The 20080-nt window shown below is 41.5% G+C and overlaps 1 protein-coding gene across 6 annotated transcripts in view; it reads left to right on the forward strand.

Annotated features, from left to right (window-relative positions):
- GLI3 (GLI family zinc finger 3) overlaps positions 1–20080 on the forward strand; it is a 318180-nt gene that overhangs the window by 219191 nt on the left and 78909 nt on the right. For all 6 annotated transcript variants that reach the window (XM_059885923.1, XM_059885922.1, XM_059885925.1 and 3 more), the window contains 2 exons: positions 3605–3806; positions 19250–19463. In XM_059885923.1, coding sequence (XP_059741906.1) covers positions 3605–3806; positions 19250–19463 — 416 coding nt within the window. The remainder of the gene's footprint in view (positions 1–3604; positions 3807–19249; positions 19464–20080) is intronic.

Below are 20080 nucleotides of genomic sequence, written 5' to 3' on the forward strand. Positions count from 1 at the left end.
GCTTTGTAGAAGAACGAGTTTCCATTGCAGATTCATCATGACCACGTTTCAATTAGGGGTTGTTGGGAAAAAAAAAAAAAGTTGAGTGTTATTATGCAAATCAGTTATTTAAAAATCTGCAAATAAAGAATTAAAATAAGAGAGACTCCTTGGAAGGTCAACCCATATTACCTTCTCTATTTGATGAGAATGTGTTTAGTCAGGCAATGGCGGTTTTTATCTAAATAAAGGATGAAGCTACCCTTTTACTTAGTAAAAACTAATTAAAGGCATTTTAATTTGCCAGAGTATATGGTAAATTGATTGTCATTAAGTAGGAATTTAGATATCCTATTATTCATCACATAAAAAGAAACCTCCTTTTTCTTTGTCAGAATCTTTCATTAGAATAGAGAAACAAAACAATTAACAGAAAGCCAGAGCGGGAAAATCTGTGTTGGAACAATGAGACTGCTCAGGCTTATATCTAGGAGGAAGCAGGGTGATCAGTAGAGACCTGGGCCACTTCTCTTTCATCTGCTTTGAAATCCTCACCTTGTAGTTTAGCTGTTCCCTTCAACAAGGGATCCCAAATCACTGTCCTAAACGCTGATTACTTTCTTTGCTTAGTTGCTAGGGGATTGGGAAGAGCATAATAAAGGGTTGGAAAGCATTTAAAAAGTACTATATCCCCGCTCTCTGAAGTAGTTGAAATAGCATTTAGCTTAACAAAGAGAACGTTCTTCTGTTTTATTTTTTTTTAATCATTTTATTTATTTAAGTGGCTGTGCTGAATCTTAGTTGTGTCATGGCATGCGGCATTTTTTTTTAAGTTGTATCATGCAGGATCTTTAGTTGCCTCATGCAAGCTCTTAGTTGCAGTATGTGGGATCTAGTTCCCTGACAGCAGATCAAACCCAGGCCCCTTGCATTGGGAGCATGGAGTCTTGTTCACTGGACTCCCAGAGAAGTCCCCTGTTCTTATGTATTAAATATAAAACCTATGAGAATTTTTTCAAGGGAGAAGCGAAATGAGGTTAAATTTCTACATTGGCTCTGCAGTAGTGAAAGCAGAGCCAGCCTGGGATCGAGTGGGTCATTCTACTCCACTGTAACAAATCTTCAGGACTCATCGGTTGGGAGAAAAGCAGCAGTAAACTTTTCGGACGAGCACCTGACTTTTAAATGTGCCAACAGTGGGCTTACCAGGGTTGCAGCCAGCTTCGGGTTAGAGTATTCCTGTGTTGGGCATTAGAATGAACAAGCCTGTTTTATGGCTCTAATTCCACCTTTTGGGATTCTAGTGACTTAAAGATAGGAGAGCAAGTAATCCCTATAAGGAATATCCTAGAGAAATCCTAAATGCTCCTGAAAACCACACTGTATATATGGTGGAAGCTGACTTAAGTAAGTGCCCATCTTGGAGGGGAAAACAGAGATGGACTAACCAGGCCCTAGGGAACCACGAGCTTCCATGAAAGGCCTTGGCCTCTATCTTCGGACGATGTGAAGGGATATAGGCCCCAGTGTTTCATAGCATCAGATGACCTCCTCATCTAGTTAGTGATTTAAATCAGGGCATCAGCTCTGTCTGAAATGTCCTGCTACTTCTAACTCTGCCAGGGATCATCGAGTCTCATTGAGAATGATTACTGTCAAGGATGATATGGAAGTTGACCAGAAGTCTGGTTTGTCCTTGAAGTCCTTTGGAAGTAGAATGCATTTCCTCACTGAAAAACTTTTTAGATGAGATTATCCTCTCATAGTGAGTAAATATGAAACATTTATGTGTAAAGCTGATGTCATAATAAAAGATGCTGGTTTAGGCAATAAAAGCTGTGAACACAGTGGGACTGCTGTTTCTGTACTCACATGGCCTAAATCATGTGGGTCATGAAACTTCTAAATGAAGAAATTCAATTTTCAATGTGCCTGAAAGAAGTATTTGAGTAGGGACCACATTTGTCATTCAAATTGGTTTACCAGTTTTATATTCATGGATGGTACTAAGTTCCAGTTTATGATTTATTTTTTATTAGCTATAAAGTATGTCTATTTATCATTATAATAATGTCTGTAAGTCTTTCATAGTCATCTATTGCATTTCATTAAATTATCTTAAATCATTTTGGATTGTTATCTTGTGTCAAAGTTCACCTCTGATGAAGAAAATATTCCCAATTAGTTTTCTATAGACCAGGTACCCAGACATTTTTCTATAAAGAAGTCTTACCCTCTACTACCGTTTTCTGTGTACCCCCAAATTGCCATGTCCCTGTAAGCAGATGTACCCATTCTTTGAAACAGAAACCCTCCATTCTTTCTCAAAAGTAATTATATTTGATTTGCCTCTTACCTAGTAGGATTATATTCTCATTCTATTCTCATTAAGTCATTAAACTTAGTTTGCTCACTCTGTAATGTAAATGTGACCTTAGAAAAGGCAGGAGTGGGCTTGTGGGCCACATTTATAGTTATGCTCTGAAATCTAGATCTCTTAACATCTACCAAATTGCAGGCAAATGGGCATTTAATTTTTCACTCTCTGTGTAACAAGCGTTGTATTAAGTTGACAGGCATTTCAGCGTGAGTTACTAACCTCTAGAACAGAGCTTCATCCGTGGAACCTTCTTGAAGTCTCAAAACTCTAATAAATGCATAGAATTAATTGATTGATTAATTGATCAATCCAATAACCAGAGAATTAAAATTGACTCATGTTATCTTATTATAATGCTTAGAGGGTCTCTCCCAACCTGCCCTTGGAGAATGGGTAAACAAACCATAGTCCCAAGCTTTTAAATGTTTCTTGGGACTTAGGCTGTTAGATAATGGGGAATTGAAGGCAGGGTCCTTCCGTTTTGGCACTACCAGGACTAGGTGATTCTTCATGATGAGGGCCTGCCCTGCACATCCCTGGGTGTACAGTAGCTTCCCTACCCTCTCGATGTTTCTAGCACCCCCTGAGTTATGATAACCCAAATATCTCCAGATGTTGTCACATGTCCCCTGGGGGCAAAATCTATTCCCACCCCTCCATCGAGAACCATTAATTTAGGATAATGTATTTATCAGTTTTTTCAGTAAAGCCATAAATAGTCCGTGATCAGATAGCTACAGAAATCATGGGGAAATGAAGGCATAACTAAGCTGGATTTTTTTTTTTATCTTAGGATACTTTAATTCATTTTTCCCCTTTGGCTCATTGCTTTAAAGCCATGCGTGTTGGGAGTTGGGAGGATGGGTGCGATGTGACTGTGGGAACCACTGTCTTTGTCGCTTGTGGTGAATTAATGATGAGAATATCTAAGCAGCCGTCAGATTCATAAATCAGTGGAAATGAGAGGGATAACACATAAAAGTCTTTCCCTTTTGTTTAGCAATTTATCATTTTGCCTGCACATTAATAAACAAAGCTCCCCTGAGGTAAGTCCCTGGAAGATAAATATTTCTCCCTAATTCCCTCAATTGTAGCCAGTAGAACACAAGCGGGAAAAGAAAGGTACTTGTCACCACTGGTCGCTGGCTTCTTATCCTCCAGTTCTTGCATGTGGGGTAACAGGAATAGATAACAGGTACCAAGTCCAGCCACAGGTAATCAGATTCTGTTTTGTTTATATAACAGGCACCAGATTCCCCAGCCCTAGGCTGTCAGCCCGGCCGAGCCGAAAACGTACACTGTCCATATCACCACTGTCCGATCATAGCTTTGACCTTCAGACCATGATAAGGACATCTCCCAACTCCTTGGTCACGATTCTCAATAATTCCCGCAGCAGCTCTTCAGCAAGTGGCTCCTATGGCCACTTATCTGCAAGTGCAATCAGGTATGTATTTTCCTTAAATCCATGATACATTTCTTTAATAAAACACCACTGCTTGCCTGCACCTGTGTTTGGGGTACTGACTGCCTACAAGGTAGAATTATAACAGGACACTGGGACTGACCTGAGATGGGGATCCAGGTTAAATTTCACTACAGTGGGTTCCAGAGCCAATTATTGTGCCGAAAAGACTTATTTTGCAGATGTTAGTTAGCAGCTCTTAAAAAGAAATAGTAGTTCTTTGGGAATGAAGAAATCCACTCCATAGAGACAGTGAGAATGGGGATCTTTTTTCCCCTTACTAGTTATAGTTCCCGAGAGGAAAAACCGACTTCATACCTGGTTTGGGGACAATTGCAAAGACAGGACACAAATCAAAAGACCAGATGTGAGTCTTGTCTCACAGGGTAAAGGTGTGTTTTGAGAGGAAGAAAGGAAAAGGGACATCAGGGTGGATTTTTTTTGACCATATTGAGTGGCGTGCGCAATCTTAGTTCCCCAAACAGTAATTGAACCTGTGCCTCCTGCAGTGGGAGTTCAGAGTCTTAGCCGCTGGACCACCAGGGAAGTCCTGACAGCAGGACTTTTGCCAGATGGCTTTTGCATCCACTCTTCGGTAGTGAGTCTTGGCGGTGATTTCCAGGAGGTCTGGAGCCCCGTAGGCTGCCTGCGTAGATGGGGTGAGTCTCCGTCACCCTTGGGTTTGCACATTGTGTCCTTCTTACCATGAGCCTGTGGAGACCATCGTTTTGTACTTCTGGGCCTTAGGGGAGGTGTTTAACTTTCCAGTGACTGTTGATTGTTGGGTTTTGGAATACCAAGGCTTTTTTTTTGTCATTCTGTTTTTAAATAAATCTCTTTCAAACTTCAAAAAGCAGGGTTTTTAGTCTAAAGGAATTGATGCGACTTCCATGATGGATATACTATTAGGAAAACTCTAACAGTCCAGAAAAATGTTGCAGTAGTCACATACAATATATACTAGAAATGATGAATACCATTATTTTTTCTGTAAGTTTCCATTACAGTTTTAATTCTTTGCTAGTTCAGTTATCAGCAGTCTCCTTTGGCAGGCATATTCAGTTCAGTTCAGTTCCTGTTGTGTCTGACTCTTTGCCACCCCATGGACTGCAGCATACCAGGCTTCCCTATTCATCACCAGCTTCCAGAGCTTGCTGAAACTCATGTCCATTGAGTCGGTGATGCCATCCAACCATCTCATCCTCTGTTGTCCCCTTCTCCTGCCTTCAATCTTTCCCAGCATCAGGGTCTTTTCCATTGAGTCAGTTCTTCGCATCAGGTGACCAAAGTATTGGAGTTTCAGCTTCAGCATCAAGCGTTCAAATATTATAAATCTCCATTTTGATATGATGTCATTTTTCTGCTGTATCTGTTCTTTTAATATTGTCAAGAAAGTATGGAAACATGGAACAGAACAAATAACTGTTTACATGATAGACTTGTGGTGCTGGAGAACTCCTGAGAGTCTCTTGAACAGCACAGAGATCAAACCAGTCAATCCTAAAGAAAATCAACCCTGAATATTCATTGGAAGGATTGATGCTGACGCTGAAGCTGCAGTATTTCGGTCACCTGATGTGAAGAGACAACTCACTGGAAAAAACCTTGATGCTGGGAAAGATTGAAGGCAGGAGGAGAAGGGGGAGACAGAGGATGAGATGGTTAGATAGCATCACTGACTTCTATGGATGTGAGTTTGAGCAGACTCTGGGAAATGGTGAAGGACAGGGAAGCCTGACAGGGAAGTGCTGCAGTCCATGCGGTGGCAAAGAGTCTGACTTGACTGAGTGACTGAATTACAACAACATGATAGCAATTGGTACCTACAGAGGGGTCCTGGGGTAGTTTCAGTATTAGCTGATGTGGTCTTAAGATACGCTTTAAAGTCAGGCAGAACTGTAGTCAGATTCCAGCTTTGCCATCAGCTGTGCAAACCATACTCGCCTATCGGCTCGGAAGTTCCGTCTTCACATTTGTAAACTACAGACAAGATTCCCGCTATAGAGGAAAGGGGTAACTTTTATTAAAGCTGGTGCGGATGGTCAGTACCTGGATGTAGACTGCTATCTAAGGGCAGAACCTCAGGAGAACTGGCCTTGATGATCCATCCAGATGAGCCACCAGGGCCTGGCCATGCTATGCTGTAATCACCCCAGTTTGGCTCTGAGGAGTGTGCCCATCTCCAACCATGGCCCGGCTGCTCTGCACTCCTGGCAAATTTCTCTGGGATCATAGATTGCTACTGACCATATCTCAGTCTGCTGAAATCATATCGTTATTATGTGACTTGCCTAGAACTCATAGCATCAAAGTGGTGGAAATGGGGCACACAGTGAAATTCACAGGAATGATATTTATTTCTTCATTTGAGTTTTCATTTCGTCTTTGTTTTTCTTCCCTTGTGCTCTCTGTCCAGCTACTGTGACTTTATAAGGCCTCTGAAGGATTTAGATTAGAAAATGGTGCCAGATGGTCGTGATGCTGTCTTTAATTTGTACCCCGCATCTTCACCAGCTTCTTAATCTCCTCCCCTTCTCCAGATAATTTAGTATCAGTCCTTAAGAAACTGCCAGTATCCTGACTTGGAATGGTTGTTTTCCCCTGCCACCAAGGGGCTACAACAGACCTGATTATTCTCATTGAAGCTGGAAGCAGAGACCCTAATTCAGTCCCCAAGAGACCTGTTTGCAGTCAAATGGCTAAGGCCATCAGGCTCTCAGGTCACCCTTGCCTCGGCTCCTCGCCAGTCCCTCTTCACTCTTGCAGCCTGACCTCTCGTTCTTCAGTACACAGCCACTGTGTGTTAGGATAAGGCAAAGCTTTGGATGTGTATAAAGTAATACAGATAGCCCAAGATGAGGTTGCCTTGCCATAACAATACATTTATTAGAAGAATTACGATCGGCACCACCTGCCAGGCTTTGAGCTGGAATAACCTTAGTGCTTCGCTAGCCCTGTTCCAAGTTTCACTTTGCGAAATCTGAAGACTGACTGGAGGACTCCTCAGTAAGTGGGAGGACTGGTGGATGACAGGGAAGGAAGCTGCATGAAGAAATCTACACAGGGTAACTTTCTCAGGAGGGAAAGATGCAGAAGCAAAGGTGAACTTAGCATTCATCTCATCTCTGCTTTGTACCCAGGGGCGTGGTTGGTGTGAGATGCTCTCACTGATTTCATCTCATGGCAGTTTTGGAAAGCATAGTGTTACTCTTGTTTTACGCATAAGCACAGAGGGTCTTTGTGAGAGGCCCAGCCGTCCACTCATTTGCTTTTTAATTTGCACCAGACACATTTGACTTTTACATTTGACTTGTGCATGTTTTCTAATCATAACCTCCTTCTCATGTGGACAGTGCATATAGTAATGGTGTCAGTTCAGTTTCTAAAGATATTTTTCAATGTGTGAAGACACATGTTCAGTTTTCTAACAAGTGTCCTTCACATGCATGTTCCAGTTCCAGCACTCTTCTCCAAGAGGCTGATAATAGCATGGACCTCTGTTTAAAATCCCCTGCTGACTTGCTCATCTGGTACTTTGCCATATGTCTCCCTCTACCAAGACACAAAGGCCAGAAGGTCTAGGACTGTGATGCCTTGTTCATGGCCACACTCCCCACACCATTACATCTGTGCCCTGTCACCTTGACAGCACTCCACAGATATTTCTGGAGTGAGTGAATGAAGGAGCTCTTTAATGAGCCGTTAGAATTCTAATCACCCTCCTTATTAAAAGGAACTTTCTGTGTGGTGGATGAATGATTTTTGTTGTCAGAAGGTTATAGTCTGTATGAATAGTAATGTATCCATAAGTTGATAGATATATAGAAATGCAGAGGGATGAATACAAAATAAAGGGCTACAAAAGCAAATGTTCATCTTCAGTTTGTATATGGTTCTTGCATGTGTGCCTGCTAAGTCGCTTTAGTTGTGTCTGACTCTTTGCGACCCTATGGACTGTAGCCTACCATGCTCCTCGGTCCATGGGATTCTCCAGGCAAGAATACTGGCGTGGGTTGCCTTGCCCTTCTCCAGGGGATCTTCCCCACTCAGGGATCAAACTCAAATCTCTTATGTCTCCTGGATTGGCAGGCAGTTTCTTTACAGTGGTGCCACCTGGGAAGCCCATTTGATTCTTATGTTGATGTATTTACTTAATAATTTAGACTGCCATAAAAATTCCATATAGACCACATATTTAATCATAAAAACCCATCTACATGTTAAGAAATTGTTACTGATTATATCTGACTTATTAAGACATATTGTCCAAATGTACATCACAAGTATTTTTTGTACCATAACTAAGACAATCATTTAAAAGAATAACTCTATGCACTTGGAAAGGATGTTGTGAAATACTGTCTCAGAAAGTTTTAAATTCACCATCACCCTGAGAAATTCCATCCAAGACTTGATGAGTCACATTTATCCAATACAGTCTGTATCCTCTGTATGGAGAAGGCCAATTTTTATCCAGTTAATAGTGTTAAATTAGAAATAGTTTGACCTCTGCTAATACCTTCCCCTAGAAATAGAGGAAAGATTGTTTCAACTGACTCTCATCTTCCATTTTCTAGGAAACCTAAATGAAATGAAGAAGTGAGTAATCCATTCATTTCTAACCCACCAGTTACAGCTTTCTCACTTTGGGTTTAATGGCAAAAATGAAGATGTCTTCATATCCTTAGCAGTTTCAGGTCTGGCTCAGCTAGGACAGACATCTCGGTGAAAATGAGAGTTGAGTGCCCAGAAGTGCAGCCTCACAAATGAGGGTGTGTTTTCTGTGGCCAGTACTGACCAGCTCTGCCTGGTGACCAGAGAACGGAAGCATCAGCCCTGCTGGAGGCCCCTGGAGTAAGGGTGCAGTTGGCAGGTCCAGTGCCGTTTCCTGAGCAGAGTAGGAACCAGTTCAACTTTCACAGCAGCTTGATACTGCTTTGTTACCTGCTATGAGTCAACTAATTTGTGTCTGAGAAACAGCTCGAAATGACTTGGGTGGGAAACACTGAAGAATAGAAGAATGAATCCAGAGCCAAATAACCAAAGTCCTTAAAACTCTGATTGCATCTTCTAAAAATTATGAGACAACCTTGTCTTCCCCCAGAATCAGTGGAAATAATAAATCCTGGCTAAAAAGGATACTTTTCATTTATTCCCAGATGTGACCATTGGTTTTAGGTAGTACTTCATTTAATCTACTATTCACTTATCCCCCAAATATTTTACTGCAGTTTCAACTGTGTGCTGGTCACTGTGCTGGGCATCAGGGCTGCATAGATGAATGAGAGACATGATTCCTGTCCTCATGGAACTCATGGAAGGGAAAGGCTTCCAGTCAGATACGAAGTTAGGATGTTTGGAGACTACCAGCAGCCCAGGTAGCAGATGAGGCAAAGCACAAGGTTGGAGGTGGGCAGGACCAGGTGGTGTACAGTGTGGACTACTGATCCAAGGCCTGTGGGAAGGCTTCGGGCCCCAGCGAGGGTGTGTTGTTTTAGAGACCAGGGAGCTCAGGGAGGTTTGTGAACTGAACTGGATCCAAGGCACTTAGCTACTTACTTGGCCATACCTGCCAGGTCTAACTGTGGATCTCCTTTTCTGTTTCCCTTCTTTCTCTTAAAAATCCTCCAGTGGGACACATGACTAAAGGGATTGGTAGGAAGTGCTATTTATAATAGGAATATAATCATGTCTGGTGATGCTTTTAAAAAATGGATGATGTTTTTCTAACTATGTCTGCATGACTGGCCAGTTACATAATTTGGGTTGTTGTTGTGCTTGTGTGCAGTCATGTCTGACTCTTTGTGACCATTTACCATTAACTTCATGGTAAATGAAGTTAATTTACCATGTTACTTTCAAGTATACAGCAAACTCATTCAGTTATATAGATGCATGTGTGTGCATATGTATTCTTTTTCATATATTTTTCCATTATGGATTATTATAAGATATTGAGTATAGGTCACTGTGCTATATATTAAGTACTTATTGTTTATCCATTTTATATATAGTAGTATGCATATATTAATCCCAAGCCTTCTAGTTTATTCCTTTCAGGCTTGCTATCCCCTTTGGTAACCATTACTTTGTTTTCTTTGTCTATGATTCTGTTTCTTTTTTTGTAAATAAGTTCATTTGTGTGTTTTTAGATTCCACATTTAAAAGATATCATGTGATATTTGTCTTTCTCTATCTGCCTTACTTCACTTGGCACGATTATCTATGTGAATCCATCCATGTTGCCGCAAACAGCATTGTTTCATTCTTTTATGGCTGAGGAATATTCCATTGTGTATATATACCACATCTTTATCCATTCCTCTGTCAGTGGACGTTTAGACTGCAGCATGAAGTTTCCTAATCCCAGTGCCCAACCTGAAGAAATGCATTATAAAAGCATCACATGAGTTTCTTCTAAGTATCTTTTAAAAATTCATATCTGAACAGAACTGACCAAATTAGGGCAGTTGCAAAAATGTGTTTATAGGTTGCTAGCATTGATTTTACTTTAAAAATATTTCCTAATAATCTATAGCTGCTGCATATTCTTCATTCCTCCTCACTTTGGGTAAGAGAGGGTGCCTTTGTGACTCGGGCTTTCCTGTGACCACCCGCGTCAGGACTCCGCAGTGGTTCTCACATCAACCTCAGGCCAGCCCAGCTCCAAGCTGAGTTCTCCAGGTCAGGGAGGGGTTCTAGAGATGAATCTGGAAACTGATGATGAGCCTTTCTGTTGAAGCCAATGTAGATAAAATGCATGGAGTATTAATCACTCTGTCCCGGGCAACCCCCTACACCCTGACCCCACATTCATACAGAGGACCTGTGGTATGGAGACTCAATGGAAGGAGATGTTCCATGCAGCTCTAAGGAAAGCTTATGTGTTTTTTTTAGGGAATGGGTAGATGCCATGTGGACTCAAGTCATTAAACAATAAGATAGAAACTTTGACCTGTAAGCATGACATGGCTGGGTGATCCAACCTCTTGCCATCTTTCTTATAGTTCCAAGTCTTTAAAATTCACTTTTACTTAGAAACAGGTCTTTTCAATATTGTAATCAGCTCTATTTACTCTCCTAGTATAAAAGACTACAGCAGAACACATCCCCTAGTGTGTGTTAATCACTCAGTCATGTCCCACTCTTTGTGACCCCATGGACTGTAGCCCACCAGGATCCTCTGCCCATGGAATTCTCCTGGCAAGAATACTGGAGTGGGTTGCCATTCCCTTCTCCAGGGGATTGTCTTGACCCAGAGATTGAACCTGGGTTTCCTGCATTGCAGGCAGATTCTTTACCATCGGAGCCATTCAGCTTTATTCATTGTACTATTATTAATTTATCCAGCCCATCCCTATCCTCTTCAGTTCAGTTCAGTCACTCAGTCTTGTCTGGCTCTTTGCAACCCTATGGACTGCAGCATGCCAGACTTCCCTGTCCATCACCAACTCCTAGAGCTTGCTCAAACTCATGTCCATAGAGTTACTGATGCTATCCAACCATCTCATCCTCTGTCGTCCCCTTCTCCTCCCGCCTTCAATCTTTTCCAGCATCAGGGTCTTTTTCAGTTAGTCAGTTCTTCGTATCAGGTGGCCATATTATTAGAGCTTCAGCTTCAGCATCAGTCCTTCCAATGAACATTCTGGACTGATTTCCTTTAGGATTGACGGATTTGATCTCCTTGCAGTCCAAGGGCCTCTCAAGAGTCTTCTCTAACACCACGGTTCAAAAACATCAATTCTTTGGCGCTCAGCTTTCTTTATAGTCCAGCTCTCACATACATACATGACTACTGGAAAAACCATAGCTTTGACTAGACAGACCTTTGTCTGCAAATAACGTCTTTGCTTTGTAATATGCTGTCTAGGTTGGTCATAACTTTCCTTCCAAGGAGTAACTGTCTTTTAATTTCATGGCTGCAGTCACCATCTGCAGTGATTTTGGAACCCCCCAAAATAGAGTCTGTCATTGTTTCCATTGTTTTCCCATCTATTTGCCCTGAAGTGATGGGACTGGATGCCATGATCTTAATTTTTTCATCCTCCACTATATGTAGAGTTCCTGAAGTGTTTCTAAAATACATTATGGATTTGTCTCATATGCTATTTTATTATTATAATTTTAAAAATTATTTATTTACTTATTTATTTTACAGTAGGTCCTTGTTGTTTATTTGTTTTAAATATAGAAATATGTACATGTCAGTCCTAAACTTGCATGCTATTTTAACTGGTTTTAATATATTTGACTTGAATATTAATGACTTTGAAATACCTGTATGTATAGTAGGGTTGAATACATCTTAACGATTGATCTTCTACAATATGAACTTTTAGTGTCTCCCACTGATATATCATTTCTATGATTTATTATCAATTTACAGATAGATTAGAGGAGTTCTGTACAAAGGTTGACTCACATCACTTCCTTGGTGTGAAAAGAAAAATATTTTTTGTGAAAGTCAAGCATGTGTATGGATTTCAAAGTTATATATATCAATTATAATTAATATGTAACTTTCCAGTTACAAAAAATTATTTTATTCTTTGGATATATAAAAGGGGTCTGTGAAAAGTACTCAGCTAAAACTTGTTGAATTAGTGAGTAAGGGAGTGGATTTTATGGTATTTATTAAAAATGTTTAAAATTGAAGTATAGTTGATTTACATCATTGTGTCAGTTACTGCTGTACAGCAAACTGATTCAGTTATTCAGTTATGTACATTAATATTTATCAGTTGCTTAACATCCTTTCTTTCTACTTACACCCCAGATTTCAGCCAGATTGGCCACAGTTGTTGAAACTCTGAGGCAGAAGAGTTCCAGATAAGGGAGAGATTTCTGGGCTATTTACTGCAATAGTAAGAGGAGACCCAGTTTGCAAAATATGACTCCACTTTGTGAAAGAATATTGACAAAACATTACTTCTGATTTGTGATGGAGAATAAATGCATCAAAACTTTCCTAACGATTCAGACTTTGGGAATTTTAATGTTAAATTTTTGGAAAATAGTGGTTCCCACTGAGACAATAATTTACTGATCGCTTTTAATTCAGAGCGGAGTTAAAACTTTTAGTTCAGTTGGTTAGTTCTTTTGGTTCAGTTAAAAGAACTGAAGTTTTAGCTCAGCTCAGAGCAAAGACTTAAAGGGAAACTGAGTCAGTAGTTACTGTGATTTAGAATTCTGTCCCTGAGTCACTGCCTACAGTGGCATGCATGCTTCCTCTCAGGTATTATAAAAAAAAATCTTCCAGAACCCTTATCAGTTTTGATGGGTAGAAATTATGTTTGATGGATGAAGACACCACACACACTATGATAAGGGATCAAAAATTCACATTTTTCTCAATTCCTTCTCTTGAGAAAACTACAGGGCAAATTAACATTAATTAATTTATTCTAACTTTTTTTTTTCCTTTTCTAATTTTTTTAAAATTTTGCTGGAGTATAGTTGATTTATAATGAGTGTTAGTTACAGGTGTGCAGTATAGTGATTCAGTTATACATATATACATATTCATTTGTTTTCAGATTCTTTTTCCCATAAAGGTTATTACAGAATATTCTAATTGTTGTCCTAGAAAGTGTTTCTCAGAGTGTCTCTCTGGAAGCTCCTGCAAATATTGCCACAAACCATACCTGGGGTGGGACTTTTGAAACTCACATTCACATATTAACAATTCCAGGGGATCCCAGGGCTGTACTCCTCAGACTTTATGACCTTGACACTTTCTTTTCCTCCATAACACTTGATTGTGGGTTGTTATCCCAGAAGGACTGTGACTATGTTAGCGAATTGCTTGGGAGGATTTAGGCCATCTGACACTTTCTACAGATCTTATTGACTGAATATAAATTAACAGTTGTAAGTCACATTCTTATAAAAATGTTTATGTGTTTTTACTTATCCCATCTTTCATGTAGTCATTTAGAAAAGAAGTGAATGCTATTATAAATTTTTAAATTACACTTATCATATGTTGAGTGAAGAAAATTTAAAATTCAGAACATAAACTTAATTGCTCTTCAACTGATCCATTGGAAAGAGCAGGGTGAGCAGAAATGTGAAGGCTTTGGGGTCATATAGCTCAGGTGGATGGAGGAGCCTGGTAGGCTGCCGTCCATGGGGTCGAGAAGAGTCGGACACAACTGGGCAACTTCACTTTCACTTTTCACTTTCATGCATTGGAGAAGGAAATGGCAACCCACTCCAGTGTTCTTGCCTGGAGAATCCCAGGGACGGGAGAGCCTGGTGGGCTGCGGTCTATGGGGTTGTACAGAGTCGGATACGACTGAAGCGACTTAGCAGCAGCAGCTCAGGTGGACCAAAGACTGTGTCCTTCTTGAAATAAGTTGACAGAGCAATGTATAAAACATTTCAACAGTGTCAGTACTTCATATTTCTAGGAAATTATGGAACAAAGTATGAGCTCTTTAGGAAGATTTATTTTCAGGGTTTCTAAAAATAGAATTTGTTGTCGTTATTTAGTCGGTATGTTGTGTCCACCTCTTTTTCGACCCCATGAAATGTAGCCTGCTAAGATCCTTTCTCCATGGGATTTTCAAGAATACTGGAGTGGGTTGCCATTTCCTCTTCCAGGGGATCCTCCCAACCCAAAAATCTAACCTGGGTTTCCAGTGCATTTCCTGCATTGCAGACAGATTCGTTTATCACTGAACTTTACTTTTCAAAAACAATTTCAACCTCTGTAATCAGCAGCATGTCCTCAGCTACTGAAGTTCTACAGAGACACACAGATCTAGTTACTAGCTTTGCACTGTTTGATAAATGTTGTCAAATTGCTTTTCTTTGAAGTAACTGTTCTGAGAGGGATGGGCAGAATAATGGCCCTCCATAAATGCCACATCTTACTGCCTGGAATCTGTAAGTGTATTTTCTTACACAGCAAAAGGAATTATGTGGCTGTGATTCAGTTAAAGATTTTAGGAAGAGGAGATGATTCTGTACCATGTAGGTGGTCCAATATAACCACAGGGGTCCTTATAAGAGAGAGGCAGGATGGTGTCAGAGTTAGAGGGAGTCACAGGAGGTTGGAGTGAGGCGGGGCCAGGAGCTGAGGATGCACGCAGTCTCTAGAAGCAGGAAGAGGCCAGGTGCACAGAGACTCCAGAGGAATGCAGTACTGCCCAACCATTGGAGGATTCTGACCTTTGGAGCTATAACAGGGCAGTGTTGTTGTTCGGTCACTAAGTCGTGTCTGACTGACTCTTTGTGACCCCATGGACTGCAGCACGCCAGGCTCCCCTGTCTTTCACTGTCTCCCAGAGTTTTCTTAGCTTCATATCCATTGAGTCGGTAATGCTATCTAATCATCACATCTTCTGCCGCTCTTTTCTCCTTTTTCCTTCAGTCTTTCTCAGCATTAGGATCCTTTCCAGTGAGTTGGCTCTTCACATCAGGTGACCAAAGTATTCGAGCTTCAGCTTCAGCATCAGTCCTTCCAATGAATATTCAGGGTTGATTTCTTTTAGGATTGATTGGTTTGATCTCCTTGCAGTCCAAGGCACTCTCAAGAGTCTTCTCTGCACCACAATTCAAAAGCATCAATTCTTTGGCGCTCAGCCTTCCTTATGGTCCAACTCTCACATCCATACATGACTACTGGAAAAACCATGACTTTGACTATACAAACCTTTGTTGGCAAAGTGATGTCTCTGCTTTTTAATATCCTGTCTAAGTTTGTCATAGCTTTCCTTCCAAGGAGCAAGTGTCTTTTAATCATGGCTGGAGTCACTGTCGACAATTATTTTGGAGCCCAACAAAAGAAAATATGTGACTCTTTCCACTTTTTCCCCATTTATTTGCCATGAAGTGATGGGACCAGTTGCCATGATCTTAGTTTTTTCAGTGTTGAATGTTAATCCAGCTTTTTCACTCTCCTTTTTCACCGTCATCAAGAGGCTCTTTAGTTCCTCTTCACTTCCTGCCATTAGTGTGGTATCATCTGCATATCTGAGGTGGTTGATATTTCTTCCAGCAATCTTGATTGCATCTTGTATTTCTCAAGAGAGCCAGTGTATTTTGTTTTAAAACAGCTAAACTTGTGGTGATGTGTTGCAACGGCAACTCATACCTTGGGAGAGTGGTTCTGTCACTCATCAACTCATCTTGAGGGGCTGCCCTGTTCCTGGCAGTGTTCCGGGCACCAGGGGTTAGTGAAGAACAAGACAGGCCAGGGCCCAGCTCCCCCGAACCTAACATTTGGAGGGAGGGAGAAAAAGAGAGCCTTGTCCTGCAGTGAAAACACAGCTGTCAAACAGGAGTACATGATGCCGTGAGGAGCTGTGGAGGGGGCTGGCTTAGATGGGCCTCGGCCTCAGGGGGCCTCTGTGTCTGAGGAGGTGGCATTTAAACCGGGGTCTGAGTGACCAAATGCAAGCAGCCATGCCGACCTCTGGAAGGACACGGGAGTACTGGGATACAGAGCTTAGGATGACGGTTCACTTGGCATCAGAGAACAGGGGGTGGTGGCCCCTGTCCCCTGCCCCCTCCCACTGGTGGAAAGTCCTCAGAGGTTCTTTCCATGCTCTTGGGAGGATGGTGATGTTTTTTGTTCTACTTGACATTACATGCAGTACCCAGTCATCCCCCATCCTCTGTTTCTTCTTTATACAACTGCAAGGACTACCTCACAGGCTGTTCTAAAACCAAGAGGCGACTTGGCTCTTGAATTCATTCACTGACGTGGTTACAAGGCCAAAAACATCTACTTCTGCCATCAAATCCTAAACAGGCTTTGTAATCCTGAGCAAGTAGCCTTCCTCCCAGGAGCTGACAGCAGTGCCTGCTCTTGTGGGGTGACGCAAGGTCTCTACCTATGTCTGCTATCGCCCAGGTCTTTGCACACAGAGGAACGAGCGTATCTGTTGCTGGCTCCTCATGAATAAGTAGGGACCACTAAAATTTGGTGGTCCAGGACGTCTCTGGCAGTCCAGTGGTGAAGACTCCACGCTTCCAATGCAGGGGGCACAGTTTTGATCCTTGGTCGGAGAACTAAGATCCCACATGCCTCTAAGTACTGCCAAAAGATAAAATAAATTTAAAATTTCAAAAAAATAAAATTCGCTGTCCCCTTCTGTATGTTCTTATATCCCTTGGAATCTAAGAGTTGACATGGATTTTGACCAGTGTTTATTCCTGTCCTGTGGTTTGAACAGTGAAAATGCAGCCCCAAAAGGGACAAAACCCACATGGGTTGAAAGGTCTTGCAGCCCTTCCTACATCTGCTGAGGTCAGAGATTTCACTCCTGGGGACAGGGCACTGCAGCACCAATGCTGGCCCTGCCTTTTTTCTTCTACAGCTTTTTAAAAGTACAAATGGACCTATCCTATCTGGCTATTAACAGTTGTAAATTGCATTATATACACAACTGAGGGCATTTCCTGCCTTGTGAAAGGCAGGAAAGACTACCTCTAACCGTCTTGATTATTAATTGGGTCCTAACTTTTTTGAGCTTCCCAATATTGGGCCCCCCAGAATTAGAGGTGTACATGACCCAAGGGGCCCACTTACTAAGCCTACCTGATCATTCAGGTTCCTGAAACTCAGAAGAGACACATGGAGTTTTGGATAGAGTCCATATCACATTGTAAATATATAGGTAATGGGATCTTTTAGTTTTTCTTTGTTTTTTTAATGAACAGAATGAGGTAGTTACACTTAGGAATACCCATTCACCAAAAGAAAGGGGGGGATGGGAGGGTTAAATCATTGTGTTTTTTGATGAATGGCTTGTACACCAAAAAATAAATTGGACAGACTGGCATAGAGCTCAGTGAACATGAAATCAGCTATTAGAAGAAAGCTTGTGAACAAATTCTGAGGCAGATATGCATCTTTTGATTAATGCCCTATCAATCATCCGCACAGCTACCTTCGCTAAGTCTTGCTGTAATCATTCATGGTTGCTTTCGGAAATACTGGCAGAAACTATAGCGCTGCAAAAGCGAAATATTATTACTGATTTCTCCCCAACTTACTGTGAACAATGACTGTTTTCACCAGGTTTCTGCTCTCCTTTATTAAAGAAACACAATACAGAATGAAAGGAGGGTTCCTCCAAGCCCCGTGAAATTCTCCTAGGGTATTCTTAATGATATTCAGTCTTAAATGGGCAAGCTATTGTAATGCAAGGTTCTCTGTAGGAATAATAGTAATGTAATCCCATTGAAATTGCTTTTTATGGATTGTAGTCAAATGGGCAAAATGTGGAGTCACATTAATGAAGTGAGTATATCTTCAGCATTATTACTTAAAGTTGTTGAAATGGTTTGAATTTTGTTATTGTAATTATTATATTCTCAGTTAATGCGCTCAACGGCAATAGTAATTAACCCACCAGATTGGAAAATTTTCATGAATTGTACCTTTGACTTTGCAAGAAACCTTGATTCTTTCTGGATCTTACACAGTAGGATGGAGAAAAGATCTACGTATGTATATATTTTCCCAGAGTATTTTTTTTTTAAAGGAAGAAATTTTCACGAATGCAATTACAGTGTTTGGTGCTTTTTTTTTAAAGTCATCAGCAAATTCCTCAAGAGCACTTCATTCTCTTAAGAGGACTGGATTCCTAAACTATGCTGGTGCAGAAAACAATCTGGCACTGCCCACTTGTCCAGAAATCTTTAGGTCATCGTGGGGCTTCCTCAGAACTTCCGGTAGCCTGGGAAATACTCGGGCATAATGAAGTGGTGACAGGCATTAGCATGTATAATGGACGTTAATAGACATTGAGTGCTCTTTAGCTGGAAGAGGGAGCGATGCTTTCCCATTGGAATATTGCTCCATTGAAGCTCATTGATCACCGATTTCAGCTGGGAGAGGTTAATCCATCAGCTTCTGTAACCAGACGGCACTGATGGAAATTCTTTAGGTGGCATTCTGGATGAACCAAGCTTTCCATCTTTACAAACAAATGAGTGATATGACAAGCATGGTGTTCAAAACACATTTAACCAATTGATTTTCTTTCCTCTTGTAATAAGATCTGGAGACATATGAAAGTGTGCAGGGTGAGCCGAGATGAAAAGAATTGCTCCCTGCGTGGGGACTTACAGGATGAGGAGCCGATAAAAGTCCTATAAAGCATGTAGTCACCCATTCTCTTTGTTATATAAAGTTTGTTATTGCAATAAATAGCGTTATTGAGCTGATGCCTTTTGCTTCCGTTGTGCGGAGTCTTAGGTCTGCGTATCTGTGCACATGCCCACATATGTCCCCTCTAAGCCATCACCTTTCTCTAGGAAGTTTTGACATGTTGGTCAATCATCGTTTTCACTTTTTAATTTGAACACACAGCCCTGATGCAACCTGGGGAGGAAAAACTAGATATAGAGGTGAGCTGGTCTCTGCATCCCATGCGAATGATGGTTTTCCCTCTATTTCCCACCTGCAGCCCTGCCCTGAGCTTCACCTACCCTTCGGCGCCCGTGTCCCTCCACATGCATCAGCAGATCCTAAGCCGACAACAGAGCTTAGGCTCAGCCTTTGGACACAGCCCTCCGCTCATCCACCCCGCCCCAACTTTCCCGACCCAGAGGCCTATTCCCGGAATCCCTACAGTTCTGAACCCCGTCCAGGTCAGCTCCGGCCCTTCCGAGTCCTCACAGGTGAGAGAGACATCTTGATGACCTGGTTTGTCTTGGGAACCACAGAGGAAAGCCATGGGGCCACATCAGCCTCGGATGCACACAGGCCATAGCATCCTCACAGCTTCCATACCGCAGCCTGTCCACCCAACCCAGGCTCTCTGTCTTCAGGTTTGGTGACTGTGCCATGTATGTGCTCCTCAGGAAAACAAGAGCTTCTTCCACTAGTCATTTTATCCTTGGTGGAAAAGCTGCTTGATCTGGCTTCCCTCTGACCCTGTGTGGTCTGCTGTCCATTCAATAAACATACATCCCATGGATAGAGTAATACAGAAACTTACAATACTATGTGTAAAATGGATCGCCAGTGGGAATTTGCTGTATGACTCAGGGAACTCAAACAGGGGCTCTGTGACGATCTGGAAGGGTGGGATGGGGAGGGAGATAGGAGCGAGGTTCGAGAGGGAGTGGACATGGGTGCACCTATGGCTGATTCTTGTTGATGTTTGACAGAAAACTACAAAATTCTGTAAAGCAATTATCCTTCAATTGAAAATAAATAAACTTTTAAAAAGTTTAATAAATAAAGTAAACATACATCCCTTGAATGGATTACTGTCTTTCAGTCCCTGTGTGCT

Source organism: Bos taurus, chromosome 4, assembly GCF_002263795.3.
Source record: "Bos taurus isolate L1 Dominette 01449 registration number 42190680 breed Hereford chromosome 4, ARS-UCD2.0, whole genome shotgun sequence".
NCBI lineage: Eukaryota > Metazoa > Chordata > Mammalia > Artiodactyla > Bovidae > Bos > Bos taurus.